The sequence below is a fragment of the Bolinopsis microptera genome, chromosome 5 (assembly GCF_026151205.1).
Source record: "Bolinopsis microptera isolate Bmic1 chromosome 5, MBARI_Bmic_1.0, whole genome shotgun sequence".
In the NCBI taxonomy this organism is placed as follows: Eukaryota; Metazoa; Ctenophora; class Tentaculata; order Lobata; family Bolinopsidae; genus Bolinopsis; species Bolinopsis microptera.
Genome location: NC_087076.1, coordinates 11,500,036 through 11,517,944, shown reverse-complemented (window position 1 = coordinate 11,517,944; position 17,909 = coordinate 11,500,036). Strand labels below are relative to the sequence as shown.

Sequence of the window (17,909 nt, the reverse complement as noted above, 5' to 3'; positions counted from 1 at the left end):
GACCCGTCACTGGCATTTAATATTCTTAAAATCCGTGTTAATTTCACAGTATTTACCACCCCACTACTACAAGAAAATTTACTGGTTGGGCCTTCCCCCAGGGAGAAATTTGAGACAACGTAGATTTTGAGTTGTTTCAAAATTTTCAGAAAAGTCTGATTTTCGGCCGAGTAAAAGTTTACAACTTTAACTTTGCGGATTTCTGTAGTGTGTAGGCTACTAACTGCAAGCGCTAGGGCTCTGGATAGAGCAAAACATCAAATAACATAGTTCGTTAGCTTATATGGGCGAAGTTTAAGAAAAGGAATTGATATGTTTATTTTGTCATCTGTTGGATGCCCCATTTTAGTGATAATGTTACTGGGCTCGTGCTCAGCCTGTCATTCCGCCGAATCTTTACCTGGGGACCTCAGGCTATCATGTTCATAAACGAATAGAGATTAGGCGGAATGACAGGCTGAGCGCGGCCCAGTAACCAAATCTCTATTTATGAACATGATAGCCTGAGGTCCCCAGGTAAGTGATAATGTAGGCATAGACCAGGAAATTTTAATCTTTCTAGAAGCAGGTTATTTCTATCACAGTTTTTGAAAATTCTATCATTTTACATCGTTTAAATATTCTTAATTAATCATCAACAAAATTCAGTTAAAACAACGAAATTTGGCTTGAGGGAAATGTCCTACCAGAAGAACATTTAAAAATTCTCCTTCCATCAAAGTTTTCTCCGGATATACAGCTTTCAGTACCTTGATGGCGACTTGTGTCACTCTCACTGACATCACTGATTGGTCACTGGTCAAAGATTCAGCCAAAACGGAAAACTGTGAAATTATGGTCAAGTTGACTAGATGGCAGAAAAGCTTCTCTTCAAAGATCTTCCAAAATCTCTTTTAATATTCTGATGATTTTTGGTTATCACAGTTTTCTTTGGGAATAGAACTTTTATAAACTCAATCGTATTTTGTGCCTTCCTCAGCGACCTTGCTAGATGGTCATTTAATAAAAATCTAGTCAAAACAGGTTGTTGGGTTGTGGAAAGCTGAAATCTGAAAATGTCCTTGTACCAGTACAACATTTTCAAAATTTTCATTCCATCAAAGTTTTCTCCGGATATACAGCTTCCACTTCTTTGATTGTGACTTGTATCACTCAAAATGACCTCACTAACTGGTCACTGGTCAAAAATTGAGTTAAAACTGTAAAATATTGGTCAATGAAACGGCAAAAAAGCTTCTATTTATTATTTTTAATATTACTAATATGCACATTTTGACTAATTCAATCTATTACTCTATATAGCTAAAAATGTCGTTTCATATGGAAGCAATTAGAAGATCTCGCACATTAGCTAAAAAGAAGGATGCTCAATTCGCACTCTCCGCTAAGGAAGAGTCAAAGGTAAGCAACTTAGTATTTATACAGCTTGAGTTTATAAACTCAAGCTGGTTACTTATTATTATAAGCTACAAAAAGCAGGCCAGTATAGGCTTGAAATTGCAACTATGGAACAAACTCGATTTTTATTTAGCTTGGGACTCAAGTTAATTTGACCAATGAACACTAAACAGCTTCTTTTAAAAGTAATAAAAAAGTAGGATCACCCCAGTCCGACAAATTAGATGAGTAAATTTAAGTTTGATCCTTGGAGGTCAGCTTTGACGGCTACATTAATGAATTATACTTATAGTTGCTTATTTCCTCTTTGAGGAACAATCAACAAGTTGCATTATTTCACGATCAAAATAAACTTTTTCTATGAATAATACTACACAGGAATTACAGGGACAGGCTCTTGAAGAACATGTTGAAAACATGTGCAGAGAATACACATTTCCCCGACGTGCTATAAGCAGCTACGAGATACCAAGATACTCCACTGCTCCTGAAGCTAAGTTAGTAGTTTTAATAAGTCCTCTCGTCATAAACCTTGACAATCAATAATTTTATCCCTCAAAACCTTAAATTAAAAACATTACACACAGTATGCACACTCACATATGGCAGTGACTATTCCAGTTGCATATAATGTATATAATGCAGTGTACTAATAGCAGCAGATATGAAATAACTACACGATTGCTTACTGATAGACTTGCAAGAAGTTCCTGCGCTGAATAGGGCTTGTAGCTCAATTGGTAGAGCACCAGGCATGAAACTCGGACGTTGGCGCATCATACCCGCCCCGGCACTATGCCGGCCCATGACTTTCCGAATTGTTTACCTGTGAAAATCTAGTCAATTCAAATATCTGCTTGCTTGGTACTCATGGTCGATACAATCACAGCCCAACCAACCGATTCATGAACATGTGCATATATGTCATCTGGGAGCCGTCAGTTGAATTTAAGTAAAACTGTATTTTACTTAAAATTGTATTTTACTTAAATAATTTTAGTATTTTTAGTGCAATGCCCATTTACTTTTTGTGTTTAACTCAGAAATAAAACATGCCTCTTTGCTGCTTGATCGAATTTGCAAATATCAAGATAAAATCATGTCAGTAATCAGTTCATTTTTGTGTCATGCAAAAAATTTCTAAACTGTATTTTAATCTTTGAATGTTAAATTCTTCCACCTATATCATAATAAAGTCTTAACATATTTAGGTGTTCTCATGCTTCTTCAAATTCAAATATTCAATAATATTTTAACAGACTGTCCATGAAGTTTCACCGGTTGGGCTCCAGTCCTGTATTTTAGGTCCAACTCGTTGTGTATATCGGTTACTGTTGTAAGGCTCCTGAAAAGTTGAGAGTCGTTTAAAAATGGAGATCTTTATACTCCGATAAAATGTCTACTTTAAGGTGGAACTTATAGAATAATTGGAGAGCTAACTTTTTCAAAAATATTCGAGTATTTTATATTTTAAAGCAATAAGCTCATTATATGTACTGTAAGTAATATTGAAAAAAAGAGAGTAGTACATATTATTATATTGATTGTTTTAACAAACCTGAGTGATTCCATTACATTTGGCGTTTTCCAAACAAGCATTTTTAGCATCTTCTAGACTGTTGTAGGATGCTCCAGCATAGCTGTACAGGAAACTGTTCTCGTGTTGGCACCAAGTTGGACCAGTTGGTTCAGGTTCTGGTTCAGGTTCTACTTCTGGTTCAGGTTCTACTTCTGGTTCATCGCAGACTGTCCAAGAAGTTTCACCGGTTGGGCTCCAGTCGTGTATTTCAGGTCCAACTCGTTGTGTATAACGGTTACTTTTGTAAGGCTCCTTAAAAGTTAAAAATTGTTTAAAAATGGAGATCTTTATACTCCGATAAAACGTCTACTTTAAGGTGGAACTTATAGAATAATTGGAGAGCTAACTTTTTCAAAAATATTCGAGTATTTTATATTTTAAAGCAATAAGCATATTATATGTAAGTAATACTACTACTACTATGTAAGTAATATTGAAAAAAAAAGAGTCGTGTATTATTAAATTGATTGTTTTAACAAACCTGAGTGATTCCATTACATTTGGCATTCTCCAAACAAGCATTTTTAGCATCTTCTAGACTGTTGTAGGATGCTCCACCATAGCTGTACAGGAAACTGTTCTCGTGTTGGCACCAAGTTGGACCAGTTGGTTCAGGTTCAGGTTCAGGTTCAGGTTCAGGTTCAGGTTCAGGTTCAGGTTCAGGTTCAGGTTCAGGTTCAGGTTCAGGTTCAGGTTCAGGTTCTGGTTCTGGTTCAGGTCCTTTACATGCTTTAATGCTGCAACCTGCAGAGATGACCTGATCTTCAAGTGCTTTGCATTTCTTAGCACGTCTTTTCTTTATTTTTTCATCTTCTATTTTGCAACCTTCGAGAGATTTTGGAGAAAAGCCTTTCTTGAAACACTTATTGATCTTTTTCTCCAACTTCTTGCATTTTGATTTGGACTTATCCTTTTTGCCTGTAGTGAGGGCAACACAAGCCAGCACAACAACGAGAAACAGAAAGAACCGCATCGTGATGTAGCGTGCTAGATTAAAGTGAGGATTACAAAGTTATTACAACAAAAATCATTTTTCGAGTTTAGTACATTTAAAAAAGATAAAGTACTGAGGACAGGTACCTCTCACCACCAGTCTAGCAATCAAGGGTCGACCGAGGGCAGGATTTGCGACCGAGGAAATTTTGCTTTGATAAAACCAAGGCTGAGGAAAAATCGCTATTCCTTAGTAAAACCGAGGCCGAGGACTCGGTCGACCCTTAAAATCTTCATATTTTCGCCGAGGCCGAGGAATAGCAACTTAATTTTTAACCGAGGCCGAGGCAAACCGAGGAATTGTCCTCCTGAACGAGGCCCCATAAATGTTTTTGTTGCCTACCTACAATTTTAAAATGTGAGAACGGACTTTTATTTACGCAAAATTGTGCACTTAAATATTGCATCTGCTTTGAGAGGCTCGTCAGTCCAGCAACCCAGACTCTTCCGAAGTCACCTTCTGGAACCTTCGCCAGCTCCAGAGCTACCATAAATATGATTAGAACGGAAAACAAACTCTCAACTCTCAACATGTAATCAAAACGTGAAAAATAAAAATAAATAAATGTTATGGTTTAATGATAGCTTTGGTCAGTTTATTACCGCCCTCATCAGATAAAAACTCAATCAACATTTTTATCAACAAGTGCCCCTCCCTCGCTCCCTGCTAATTGTTTTTGCCGCCCACCTTAAATTTTTCCAAATTCCTAAAAAAATGTCAGGCTTTCTTTTTTGCCGCCCCTACAGCTTCGGCTGTGGCCGAAACGCAGTAACTGTTGTCTTTTAGACAGGGAAATCGGCTCCCCGACTGCGACCGATCAAACTGTTATTATTAATTGTTATTAATGGGCAAAGCCTTTAAATTAAAAAAAAGGTTTAACGATTACCTTTTGGAATATTGCAGATGGACAATATAATTTAAATAAAGGTGTAGAGTCAGTACCTTCATCCCTCGGTTTGAGCATTATATTGCTTGAATGACCAAGTTGACTCAACCTAACCTTTGGAAAGCAAACAATGTTGCAATAATAATTAGAGGGATAGATGAAAGAGGAATCCAAAATCTGGCAATCTGGCCCCATACCAACAAGGACCCCAGGTAAATTGTAAGATACAAGAGGAATTCATAGTGAACGTGTGGGAACTGAACTGATTTAAATACTGAGGTGATTCTGGTAAAACTGTGTTACTCATACTCACGTTGGAGCAGTGCTAAAACTAACAACATCCAAATGAGGACAAAAGAGACAAAAGGGAGGGCAACTTGGGTTAATTGCCCCCGTATTTGTTTGGTAACCATCGTAATTGCACAAGGTTGGAGCAGTGCTAAAACTTAAATACGGGGAAGGGAGAAGAACAAAGAAATCGCGGGGAAGGGAGAAATCATATCGCCCACATGAAATATCGGATTGTGGAAAATGGGCAATTAACTGCACGACTATTTACCGAAATGAAACAACTTTACAGTAAGTATACTATTAAGTGTTTTGTTGTAAACTACTGTTTTCCAGGGGTTTTGAAATCAATATATATAATTATAAACTACTAACTATAGTTTACAAATGCAATATAGTTTATCGAACTTACAACTGCAGTAGAATTACACTGAATGTTCGAAATTTATAAGAAAATTCCAATCATAGTTGATTGTGTGTCCTTCTAAGGTATGGTTTCATTTTACCTCAAATATTAATAAACTTTTTGAGCAATTTTGAACATTATAAAATTGAAAATTTAAATAATACAAAAAATTGAATACTAGTCTGATGACCCTGAAACACTGATTCGCCCTACATATTAATGTCATTAATCATTATTGCGGTTATTTTGCACCCCTATGGGGCTCCTATGTGTCTTTCTTACGACAGTTACGAGTTTTTGGAGTGCGGTTCTCAGGCTGAGTTAGGCAGCTGCAGAAAATTTGCTCTAACTTTTTTCCCCAATCAGATCCAGATTCAAAACTCTATGGGGTGGTTCCTGACATTATCATAATGTCACATTATGGACAACACATTCCTGCAGAAAACAGCTTGCCGCAAATTTTTTCCCATATGGTTGGGTATTAATGTTAATTGTCCCTAACTACATGACCCTGTCAAGATAGTTGATGACCCTGTCAAGATATTTGATGACCCTGTCAAGATAGTTGATGACGCTGTCAAGATAGTTGATGACGCTGTCAAGATAGTTAATGACCCTGTCAAGATATTTGATGACCCCGTCAATATAGACTATAGTTGATGACCCTGTCAAGATAGTTGATGACCCTGTCATCAACTATCTTGAAGAACATGTTGAACATTTCCCCGAGGTGCTATAAGCAGCTACGAGATACCAAGATACTCCACTGCTCCTGAAGCTAAGTTAGAGGTTTTGAGAAGTCCTCTCGGCATAATCCTTGATAGTCAATAATTTTGGTATTTTTAGTGCAATGCCCATTTACTTTTTGTGTTTAACTCAGAAATAAAAATGCCTCTTTGCTGCTTGATCGAATTTGCAAATATTAAGATAAAATAATGTCAGTAATCAGTTTATTTTTGTGTCATGCAAAAATTTTCTAAACTGTATTTTAATCTTTGAAAGTTAAATTCTTCCACCTATATCATAATAAAGTCTTAACATATTTAGGTGTTCTCATGCTTCTTAACGTTGAAATATTCAATAATATTTTAACAGACTGTCCAAGAAGTTTCACCGGTTGGGCTCCAGTCGTGTATTTCAGGTCCAACTCGTTGTGTATATCGGTTACTGTTGTAAGGCTCCTGAAATATATTCGGTCAAGGAACTTTATAACTGCATCCAAAGTACAAGCAGAAGGACAACCTATTGTTCGTTTTTATACAGATGTTTTGGTTCTGTTGGTGTTATATGTGAACCACAGTTCAAGAAGATCGTTCAAGAAGATCTGCTTATGACACAATCCAAACTACAAACTTTAAACGGCTGGACGCAGTTTTATGAACTGTTCTTCTACGCGATCAAAACAACACTATTTCAAGTTTGAAGTGCTTAGCTCACTTTGATACATAACCCTAGAAAATTGCATTATATTATTGATAAGAAACGTACCTGAGTGATTCCATTACATTTGGCGTTCTCCAAACAAGCATTTTTAGCATCTTCTAGACTGTTGTAGGATGCTCCAGCATAGCTGTACAGGAAACTGTTCTCGTGTTGGCACCAAGTTGGACCAGTTGGTTCAGGTTCTGGTTCAGGTACAGGTTCTGGTTCAGGTTCTGGTTCATCACAGACTGTCCAAGAAGTTTCACCGGTAGGGCTCCAGTCGTGTATTTCAGGTCCAACTCGTTGTGTATATCGGTTACTGTTGTAAGGCTCCTGAAAAGTTAAAAATTGTTTAAAAATGGAGATCTTTATACTCTGAAAAAACGTATACTTTAAGGTGGTACTTTAAATAGAATAATTGGAGAGCTAACTTTTTCAAAAATATTCGAATATTTTATATTTTAAAGCAATAAGCATATTATAAGTAAGTAATATTGAAAAAATGAGAGTCGTATATTATTAAATTGATTGTTTTAACAAACCTGAGTGATTCCATTACATTTGGCGTTCTCCAAACAAGCATTTTTAGCATCTTCTAGACTGTTGTAGGATGCTCCAGCATAGCTGTACAGGAAACTGTTCTCGTGTTGGCACCAAGTTGGACCAGTTGGTTCAGGTTCTGGTTCAGGTTCAGGTTCTGGTTCAGGTTCTGGTTCATCACAGACTGTCCAAGAAGTTTCACCGGTAGGGCTCCAGTCGTGTATTTCAGGTCCAACTCGTTGTGTATATCGGTTACTGTAGTAAGGCTCCTGAAAAGTTGAAAATTATTTAAAAATGGAGATCTTTAAGGTCGTACTTATAGAATAATTGGAGAGCTAACTTTTTCAAAAATATTTGAGTATTTTATATTTTAAAGCAATAAGCATATTATATGTAAGTAATATTGAAAAAAATAGAGTCGTATATTATTAAATTGATTGTTTTAACAAACCTGAGTGATTCCATTACATTTGGCGTTCTCCAAACAAGCATTTTTAGCATCTTCTAGACTGTTGTAGGATGCTCCAGCATAGCTGTACAGGAAACTGTTCTCGTGTTGGCACCAAGTTGGACCAGTTGGTTCAGGTTCAGGTTCAGGTTCAGGTTCAGGTTCAGGTTCAGGTTCAGGTTCAGGTTCAGGTTCAGGTTCAGGTTCAGGTTCAGGTTCAGGTTCAGGTTCAGGTTCAGGTTCAGGTTCAGGTTCAGGTTCAGGTTCTTTACATGCTTTAATGCTGCAACCTGCAGCGATGACCTGATCTTCCAGTGCTTCGCATTTCTTAGCGGGTCTTTTCTTAATTTTTTTATCTTCTATTTTGCAACCTTCGAGAGATTTTGGAGAGAAGCCTTTCTTGAAACACTTATTGATCTTTTTCTCCAACTTCTTGCATTTTGATTTGGACTTATCCTTTTTGCCTGTAGTGAGGGCAACACAAGCCAGCACAACAACGAGAAACAGAAAGAACCGCATCGTGATGTAGCGTGCTAGATTAAAGTGAGGATTACAAAGTTATTACAACAAAAATCAATTTTTGAGTTACGTAATTCTTAAAACTTAATCAAAATTTTATGAACAAGTGTCCCTCCCTCCCTCCCCGCTCATTGTTTTTGCCGCCCACCTTAAATTTGTCTGAAAACCTAAAAAATTCAGGCCTTTTTTTTGCCGCCCCTACAGCTTTTTGCCGCCCCATAATCCATGGAATCATTTTGTACCCTCAAATACCGGACGTTTAAGTGAACTGGATAATACACAAATCGGACGTTTGAAAAACTCTAACATTCGGGAAAATGCTGCCCCACTGTGTAGCGGGGGTAGCGGGGACGGTCTCTACGCCACTCCTGTCAACGTGCCAAGGGGTGTAGGAAGAGGGGGGGGGGGGGGGGGGCGACCGCCCCCCCATAAAATCTTGGCAAGGGGCGGAAAGGCCGAAAGGGGCCAACATTTTTTGGCTCATTTGGCCAATCTGCAAATTGCATTATCCAAATTGCCTTACTGCTAAAGACTTAGAGTGGTCCAAATTTATATTCTTCATTGCTAGAATTCCTTCCTTTAAAGCAAATTGTCCAAAAAAATTGCAGAATCTCTCTTTGCACCTTTTTTGAGACCTATTAATTAAAGTATATTTTCAAAATTTAAAGGACTTTATCGTTTGACCCCTAAACAGGAAAGCCAAAATCTTGCTTGATTTATAATTTCACTTTGTGATTTTACATTGCTATATTTCAATCGTGAAAGCAAACTTTCTGAAATTCTTCCAAAGAATACAATATGGGAGTGTTCACATATGATGTCAGCAAACAAGGAGGTAGGGGGGGGGGGGGTTTGGAAATGCTGACGGTCGCTGACGGGAGGGGGGAGGGGGGTCTGAGCATTGCTGACGTCAGCAGAAATGTAACGTGAATTTTGGCAAATATTTTTGTTTCAAATCAATTTTATTAACAATAAAACTTTGCTAATCTCCTTAATATTAGTACCTCGGTGAACTGAACTCTGTTGACCAACTGTTTAAATCAGTCGCATACTAATTTTTCCTGCCCACACCCATCAGCATTTCTATACGAAAAACTTACTAATCGTACTGATCAACTCAAGGCGTACTCAAAACGTGAAAAATCGAAAATAAGTTCAAAGTTTAGTACTAAATTATAAATGACATGGTTTATTAAGCATAGATGTGGTCAGTTTACTACCGCCCTCATCAGATACAAATTTCAATTGTGGCAGTGCAATTGTTTACTCACCTTCAAAGTTGTATCTATGTTGGTTTTGTACCCGTAAGCTCTTAATAATTTTTAAGTCTTTTTTTTCGGAGTCAGTCGATACTTTCCCTCATCGCATCATTTCCTAATACCACCTAGTCAAAGTAAATAGTATGGTTGACACTGAATGTTTCGCAGTCGCTGTTTAGAAATTCAGGCGCATAGCGCGCTACATTTTAAAAACTCTATAATTTTAGCCCCCCCCCCCCCCACAAAGAGATTTACTCCTACACCCTGAACGTGCCTCAACAGTGATCGAACTTTGACAAACTGAGTTCTGGTCCCCACCGCTCGGTTGGGTTATTGAAAAGTAATTAGGGGTGGTGTCACCACATGGGGCTGGCTCACCCTCACCAGGTTCCGCTGCATCATTGTTATCTGCTCATCATCACCTGTACTGTCTCTTTCTAAACATCTCTAATAATTGTTTTAATTATACAAACATTAGTCTACCTAGTTCAAACGTAGTCTAGAAACTTTCAATTACACACATGGAAAGTTGGTCAGACCAGTTGGCTGATTAAAAGAGAATTAAGGTTAGTGAGGAGCTAATGGTAACGAGATGAAAATAAACTGATAATTATTTGTCAGTTTATCTCCATATTATATCATTATTACTTTGCTATTTAAGTTCAGGTAGGCGAATTATCGCGGCTACTAACAGATCTCTTCTGTATTCCGAAGAAATTCAAAGATCAGTCAGTGCTAAATAAACAAATCGAAACTTATATGTTATACAACATTACGGAACATCTCAAATATACAACATGATATATCTAGCTATTTTATACAACATAAAACAAATAAAGGGACAAGACTCCATAAACAGTTGTTTGTTTGTTTGTTTGTTTATAGAACCCGTCCCCAATCTCGTATCGGAAAATTACAAAACTCAGTTCTGAGTGGGAATACGGGTGGTACCTGCAAGTGTGTTCATTAATTATTTAGATTTCTGTAAAACTGCAGTTACAATTGTGCTAGAGTATTTTTAGTATATTTACAATCGATGTCAGATCTTTATTCCTACATGTTTCCAAAATTTAAATCTCAAACTTTCTGCACAATGTACAGGAATGTTTGAAAGAAAAAAGAAAAAAAAGAAAGAAAAAGTGATAGTGAAATCAACGATTTAATTTTAGGAAGGTAATTTTAAATTACTGGTATGTGGTAGGGCCTCATGAGCTCATGTTTTGACGCCTCATCATCATCAAATATTCCACATCTTTACAAACTTAGAGATAGCTGTTACTGAGCTTTACAAACTTATTGTTACTGAGCTGGCAAGTAGCAGTTTTATAGAGATCTTAACAATTGGATCTTAATAAGAGCACCGAAGTAGTTAAGTTTAGAAGTTTGCCAAGTCTGGAAAGTTGGCAACTCTCAACTCTGCACCGATACAACTGGAGTACAATTAAAGAGGAATTTAGTAGAGGCTAATTTAGTAGAGGCTAAATTTAAGAGATTGACTACTATTATAAGTGGTGGGTGTTCACTGTTCAGTGTTCGTATATTTCATGAAGAATGCAATGATTATAGTGTCACTTATGAGGAAAGAGTAATATAGTTTATATAGGTGATAGAGGAATACTACTTAAAATAAACCACCGAATTTTGACAATTGTTTTCATCACAGATTACATATTATTAATAATGTTACATTTTATATCAGTATTGACCATAAGTCAACTCTTAACTAAGGGGTCGTTTACATATTACGTAATCAGCCGAGGGGAGGGGAGGGGGTTTTCAAATGCTTATGGTTGATTACAATTTTTTAAAACCCTCTAGAATAACAACAATTTGACAATATTTTAATTCAAATTCCACTCAAAAAGAAAGAAAAAGTGATAGTAAAATCAACGATTTAATTTTAGGAAGGTAATATTAAATTACTGGTATGTGGTAGGGCCTCATGAGCTCATGTTTTGACGCCTCATCATCATCAAATATTCCACATCTTTACAAACTTAGAGATAGCTGTTACTGAGCTTTACAAACTTATTGTTACTGAGCTGGCAAGTAGCAGTTTTATAGAGATCTTAACAATTGGATCTTAATAAGAGCACCGAAGTAGTTAAGTTTAGAAGTTTGCCAAGTCTGGAAAGTTGGCAACTCTCAACTCTGCACCGATACAACTGGAGTACAATTAAAGAGGAATTTAGTAGAGGCTAATTTAGTAGAGGCTAAATTTAAGAGATTGACTACTATTATAAGTGGTGGGTGTTCACTGTTCAGTGTTCGTATATTTCATGAAGAATGCAATGATTCACTCTAATAGTGATCAAATTTAGAAATTGATCGAATATCCGGCTATAATAGTATAAGTAAGTAGTTTAATGTAGTAATAATAAGAGAAGAAAATAAACTGATAATTATTTGTCAGTTTATCTCCATATTATATCATTATTACTTTGCTATTTCAGTTCAGGTAGGCAAATTATCGCGGCTACTAACAGATCTCCTCTGTATTCCGAAGAAATTCAAAGATCAGTCAGTGCTAAATAAACAAATCAAAACTTATATGTTATACAACATTACGGAACATCTCAAATATACAACATGATATATCTAGTTATTTTATACAACATAAAACAAATAAAGGGACAAGACTCCATAAACAGTTGTTTGTTTGTTTGTCCCCAATCTCGTATCGGAAAATTACAAAACTCAGTTCTGAGTGGGAATACGGGTGGTACCTGCAAGTGTGTTCATTAATTATTTAGAGTTCTGTAAAACTGCAGTAACAATTGTGGTAGATTATTTTTAGTATTTACGATCGATATCAGATCTCTAGCCCTACATGCTTCCAAAATTTAAATCTCAAACTTTCTGGCACAATGTACTGGATTGTTTGAAAGAATAAAAATAAAAATAAAAAGTGATATAGAAATAAAATCAACGATTTAATTTTAGGAAGGTAATATTAATTCCCTGGTTTCTTTAAGTCAGCTTTAAAGTCGGAGAATCAAAGTATGCATATGTAACGTCGTTACCAAACCGATTATTGAGCGATGATAGCTAATTAGTTGATTCCTGGGTTGCAGAGTCCTCCTGATTCCTCAGTCTTTGAATGTGGTTTTTGTTCTTGTTCAGTTCTGTCCATATTTCCTCGTGTTATGTTCAAAGTTTTAAAGTCTCATGTTGTCCTGTGATGGTAATTTCTAATGCGTGCAATTTATGGGCTAATGTGTTTTAGCGAGTACAGAGTAGCGTAGCTTGAAGATTTAAAATGATGATCGTGTCGTGTGGCAGGTTAAAGGTTGGATAAGTTGATAAGGTGAAAAGAAAATTATGGATAATCAGGTGATGCAGGCACGTGGAAGATCGTAGGAGAGGTTTTTCAGTAAAATAGAATTAGATGATAGGAAAGTGGCTAAACTGTGCAAGTGTTGAGGTGTAATTGCCGAGGTGCTGTAGGGTGCTGTAGGGTGCTTCAGATACTTTATTATCGTACAAACACATATATAACAGGTCACATTTAGAGGGTATAATAAAATTTATATATGCACAAAAGCTGTAGAATATCTGCACGATGTGAGAAGTATTTTTCCTGAAGCACAGGCTTTCATCAAGGTATTAGTAACTCAATTTCACTCGGATGCACCTATTTTATCTTGGGCATAATCCTACAGGATGCTTTGAAGTTGGGTTACCAAATCGCGATTGACACGGACTGAAAATGTGTCTTACTCGGCTTCTGATTGACCAATTGAGGTCAACGAACCCGTCAAAATGACCGGAATGGGCACACTAATGTGGGCGAATAAAGGTCCCAAACTTTTTATTTTTTGAGTTATATAATTCCTCTTTTATTTTTTGAGTTATATAATTCCTCTGTATTCTGAAATTTGAAATAAGAATTATATCTGTAGCTATCTTGAAAGATTTGGGCTGGATTGGTTCAGTGATAATGAAGACATTAACTGAGTTTAACTCGTAAGGCTTTTGATGAAGACCCCGGCCCCTTTAACTCGTTCTAGGCTTTAAGTAAGTTATTTTAATTTTGATAAAACTTAGGAAGGGAAAAAGGAATACAAACACGATAGGTTTTAGTTAAGTCAACACCAATTAATGTATATTTTTATCGGCTGGCTAGAAGTTATCATTTAAAAATCGATATCAATATCCATTGTAATGATACTACATATGGTATCAAATCTTATAAACTGGTATATTTTGTGACTGGTATATTTTGTGACTGTTAAACCTCTGTTTTAATATTCCTGCTCCTTGTTGTTGAACTGTTATTCCCATGAAATAGCCACGGCGGTATATTGCTCAATCTCATTGTTTGTAAGGGTCTTCTTCGTAACTCATTACTCAGCAACCATCTCTTTGTTTACGTCCATCTTAAACGTCTACACTCCAGACGCATGAAATAACTACCTGAGGTAGTTTAAGTTTGTGTAATTGTTGAGAAGTAGTTACTACCTCTCAACAATTACACAAACTTAAACTGTCTACTTACCAGCCGTACATTATAGGAACGAAATCTCTTGTAGATACAGAAACTAGTAATTGATATAACCATATTATCTGATTTATATTGCTATAACAGTGCTGGCAAGCGCGACTATCTTTTTACACATTACAAAAGTAGGAGCTGTTTGCTGGTGGTTGAAACTATCACTGAAATACCTGAATTTCTCTCCAATGAATCGAGTGATCTGAACTCTCAATCCTAAAATATTGTAATATGCAAGGCTGATAATATATTCCTAAGCAGCAAATCAAGACCCCAACAGAATTCTTCCCTTCTAACAATTCTGTTCAGCCCTAAATTGGGGCAAAATGGAGTATTATATGTACTAACGGGATCTTAATATATATGTGAATTCTGGTGAGACGAGGCTTTATTTGACACGTGAAAGTGATTCTGAGTTTCATTGTTCAATAGTGGAAGCTAATTGGTTCACTGCTGTACAAAATGCCTCTCTCCCCCACCAGAATCCACATCTATATACCCACCATCTTGATTATGGTTTATTAACAGAATTTTCAGTGCGTTGTTTTTTCCTGAAATTATTTCGGATTGTTTTTTATTATCCATATTATTTTTTCTGGTCAAGCAGAAAATCGATTATTGAACAACAAATTCTCGTCAAGTACATTACATCACGTGACACGCGGCACGTGTAAAAGATTAATAAGATGCGTGCACGCGAAATACAACTTCACTTGTAAACGTATGATATCTCAGCATTGGTTGAGCGATTGCACTACCAATTATTCAAAAGAAGCAGCATCATACGATTTCTTACTTATAAATTCTAAATATTTCATTATGTATATAACATCTTAATGCATGATTTCTTCAATGAATGTTTTCACGGAATGCCAGCTCACCAGCTGGCGCTTGGCATCAGGAATCAAGATTCTCACAATCTCCCCCTAGTTCGGTGGTAGAGTTGTCCGTGGTAACAGGCCGACTTTACTGCTGTTATATTGCCGTTATGCTGCATAAAGACAGAGATCATGTGTTTGTTCCCGAGTAACTAAATCACAGAATTGGTGAAAACTTGAATAACATAGCTGTATATTTAGAGTGAAGGTTTATAAGAAAAGTATAAGAAAATGGTTTAAGTCGTTTGTATACGTGTCAGTGGCGAGACGTAACTATGTTACTAACTAATTAGTTAGTAATTAGTTAGTAATTAGTTAGTAATTAGTTAGTAATTAGTGAATAACACACAATCTTTTCAGGAGTGACAGTGTATTGGACAAGGAATTGTGGGAGACACAGAGGAAGTTGAGAAATAGTTGCCTCTACATGGGACCTTATTATCCGGGAACCGGGGCGTGGTCCGCTGCTCAGTGAGGAGGACACTTGTTAGATTAAATAACTTGTTTGGAACTTGCTCGGATTTAGATTTATGATCCTATGACTTGATGTGAATGATTTAATATTGAGAATTTTGTTTAGAACGTGTATAAAGTGTATTATATAGATAAGATTTGTGTTTTTGTCTAGAAGTGATCCGTTTTGTGTAAATAAATTATTTTTCTTTTATTTATGATTCCCATTACATTGTTTTATTATTGCTTTAATTGATAGCATATTCAGTGCATATCATGTATATTATTCAATAAATTATCTCTCCAATTAAGATACTCCTCCATAATATAAATTTTAACCTACATCTAAACTCTACTGCCTTATCATACCTTTCTTAATGCTAGGTAATGTCGTCTTGGAACGAACTTCTAGACTTCGTTAAGAATGACAGCGATGTAAACCCTTCCTTCCCAGAACACCACGTGTCAGAACAGGTGACCGACCCCTCCCAGCTGCCAGCCTTTAACACAGACAATCTGCACATTAAACTACCTGACGGTGTAGAGTTCACAGTAAACAGAGAGGGGTATCTGCCCGTTACTTTCAACAGATTAAAGTGGGCCAATAGTCTGTCAAATGAGAGCTTATTTAGATCTCTAGGAGTTGGTCTGATACCTGATCAACAAGACGGGGAAAATAAAGAGGACGTGACTTCAGAGGAAGGTGCAAAGACAGATTCTTAGAACTGATAGGACCCTTTAAATGTAGACTTTTTACTTTTGTTATATCCACGTCACAGCCGATGATACAGCCGATTAAAATCGCACTCAACACAACAAAACCGATCAAAATGCTCGCAAATCTTTGCACGTGCGCGTTCACCAAGGTTACCATGGTTACTACACAACTTTTATTTGTTTACCTAATTTGCACGTGGGCGGTCGTACAGACATACAGACAGAGATACAAAGATAATCTTCAGAATTGTAAGTAAGACTAGAAAGCCCGTGGTCACATGGAGGAAGCTAATAATATTCTTTGGTAATCAGTTTTTATAGCATCAAAAAATATCCATCACAACCGAAAATAAATTACACATAAATCCCTTGCTCCTTCATAAATCTAACCAAGTATGGAATCGACCCTTTAAATAACGGCCTAAATTATGGCTTTTGAGGTACATCAACACAAAATTCTGAAATTAAGAAAAAGTTCAAACAACAGACCAGTTTTTGAATTTTGTAATTTTTCAGAAGTAAAGTTATGACCCGTTGAAAAATATTGATTTCATCATAAAATACACATAAAATTTCGAACACGCCAATAATTCTGACACCCTGCTGTATATTTTACATTAGATAAGTTCGACCGGATGAATGTGCTTGCAGATTAATATCATAATAAGAAATTCATTTATCATTTCATAACATTAATTTGCTATGTGCACGTTAAAACGTTGCCCTGAAATATACTGGAAGAGAGTTAAAATTGAATACTGAGAATTCCTTCTGCAGCTGGCGCCGAATGCAAATTGGTCAGTTCAAGTAGCGCTAAATCGCGCGCAGTGCACTAGCTAGACTGCACATATCTTAATTAACTTATGCCCTCGAAGCCGCGCACATGTGCGAACCTAAATTGTAGGGACTACGGGTGGAAGATGAATAATTGAAATTCCAACAGCAACTTGTTCCCTTCATTCTACGGAAGGGGAACATTCTCATAACAGGAGTGTCAACCTACTCGTAAGTAGCCCTAACACAATCCTAAAATACCGTTAGTTCATCCTAAAACCGCTATAAAGACTTGAAATAACGCTTATAGAAGTCCCGATACAATCCATTGGGAGTCCTTCTCGATATTGGTTGTTATCCGTATTCGTTTGAATCTTTAGCACATATTTGGATAAATTTCTTTCGTCTTCTCAACTCGAGATCTTTCCTTCGTAAGCCCGCTCATTGGCTGTGAACTAGAGGCTTCGTTATTTACAAAAACTGAGATTATGAAGAGATTGCGGTGCCAGCCGTTACCTGGGGACCCCAGGCTGTAATATTCACAAACAGTGAAGCTGAGGCGGAATGACAAGCTGGGATGAGCGCGGCCCAGGAATACCAGCCGTTAAGCAGCTCAGCTTATTGTACAAATTGTATTACAATTGATAGCATGATTCAAATTTCAAGTACGTTACACGAGAGTATGATAATTATGACCAGTTTATTCTTGTTCAGCGTCATCGAAAATGTAGCGTTACAAGGTTTTCCCTTCGATTTTCATCCATAAAAAATCCTTCTATTTTCGATTCTCTGAGCCAGCTGTTTGCTGGGTTTCAGAAGGTGGTACCAGATGCTGTTATAATTGAGCGTTCAG

At 36.7% G+C, this 17,909-nt stretch overlaps 3 protein-coding genes across 7 annotated transcripts in view; 1 reads left to right on the top strand and 2 right to left on the bottom strand.

Annotated features, from left to right (window-relative positions):
• Window positions 1-1,301: 1,301 nt before the first annotated feature.
• On the top strand, window positions 1,302-15,792 carry LOC134815870 (uncharacterized). Of its 3 annotated transcripts, none has more exons than XM_063824463.1 (3): window positions 1,302-1,401; window positions 1,786-1,895; window positions 15,473-15,792. In XM_063824463.1, exons 1-3 carry the CDS (start codon window positions 1,309-1,311, stop codon window positions 15,585-15,587), a joined length of 318 nt encoding a protein of 105 aa, XP_063680533.1. In that variant the 5' UTR covers window positions 1,302-1,308; the 3' UTR covers window positions 15,588-15,792. The 3 variants fall into 3 exon arrangements, 2 of the variants coding, with proteins under 2 accessions (XP_063680533.1, XP_063680532.1); XM_063824462.1 differs by having other exon boundaries at window positions 1,777-1,895; XR_010160318.1 differs by lacking the exons at window positions 1,302-1,401; window positions 1,786-1,895 and adding an exon at window positions 6,237-6,333.
• On the bottom strand, window positions 2,475-3,969 carry LOC134815323 (keratinocyte proline-rich protein-like). The gene is made up of 3 exons (XM_063823840.1): window positions 3,459-3,969; window positions 2,957-3,229; window positions 2,475-2,743 (listed from the first exon to the last, which is right to left on the bottom strand). The coding sequence occupies exons 1-3, from the start codon at window positions 3,948-3,950 to the stop codon at window positions 2,651-2,653; spliced, it is 858 nt and encodes a 285-aa protein (XP_063679910.1). The 5' UTR covers window positions 3,951-3,969; the 3' UTR covers window positions 2,475-2,650.
• LOC134815866 (uncharacterized) overlaps window positions 6,447-17,909 on the bottom strand; it is a 33,454-nt gene continuing 21,991 nt past the window's right edge. Inside the window, exons 1-5 of one of the 3 annotated variants that reach the window (XM_063824458.1) lie at window positions 9,752-9,886; window positions 7,965-8,494; window positions 7,516-7,782; window positions 7,040-7,306; window positions 6,447-6,732 (exon numbers count right to left, since the gene is read on the bottom strand). In XM_063824458.1, coding sequence (XP_063680528.1) covers window positions 6,640-6,732; window positions 7,040-7,306; window positions 7,516-7,782; window positions 7,965-8,480 — 1,143 coding nt within the window. In that variant the 5' untranslated portion in view covers window positions 8,481-8,494; window positions 9,752-9,886 and the 3' untranslated portion in view covers window positions 6,447-6,639. The other 2 variants (XM_063824459.1, XM_063824457.1) reach the window with 2 other exon arrangements.

Bases quoted from the DNA above. Each gene is read 5' to 3' on its own strand.
- LOC134815870 (XM_063824462.1), top strand. From the start codon at position 1,309: ATGTCGTTTCATATGGAAGCAATTAGAAGATCTCGCACATTAGCTAAA. The intron at 1,402-1,776 runs GTAAGCAACTTA...AATACTACACAG, and splicing joins CCGCTAAGGAAGAGTCAAAG to GAATTACAGGGACAGGCTCT. The intron at 1,896-15,472 runs GTTAGTAGTTTT...CAATCTTTTCAG, and splicing joins TCCACTGCTCCTGAAGCTAA to GAGTGACAGTGTATTGGACA.
- LOC134815323 (XM_063823840.1), bottom strand. From the start codon at position 3,950: ATGCGGTTCTTTCTGTTTCTCGTTGTTGTGCTGGCTTGTGTTGCCCTC. The intron at 3,230-3,458 runs GTTTGTTAAAAC...TTAACTTTTAAG, and splicing joins AATGTAATGGAATCACTCAG to GAGCCTTACAAAAGTAACCG. The intron at 2,744-2,956 runs GTTTGTTAAAAC...TCAACTTTTCAG, and splicing joins AATGTAATGGAATCACTCAG to GAGCCTTACAACAGTAACCG.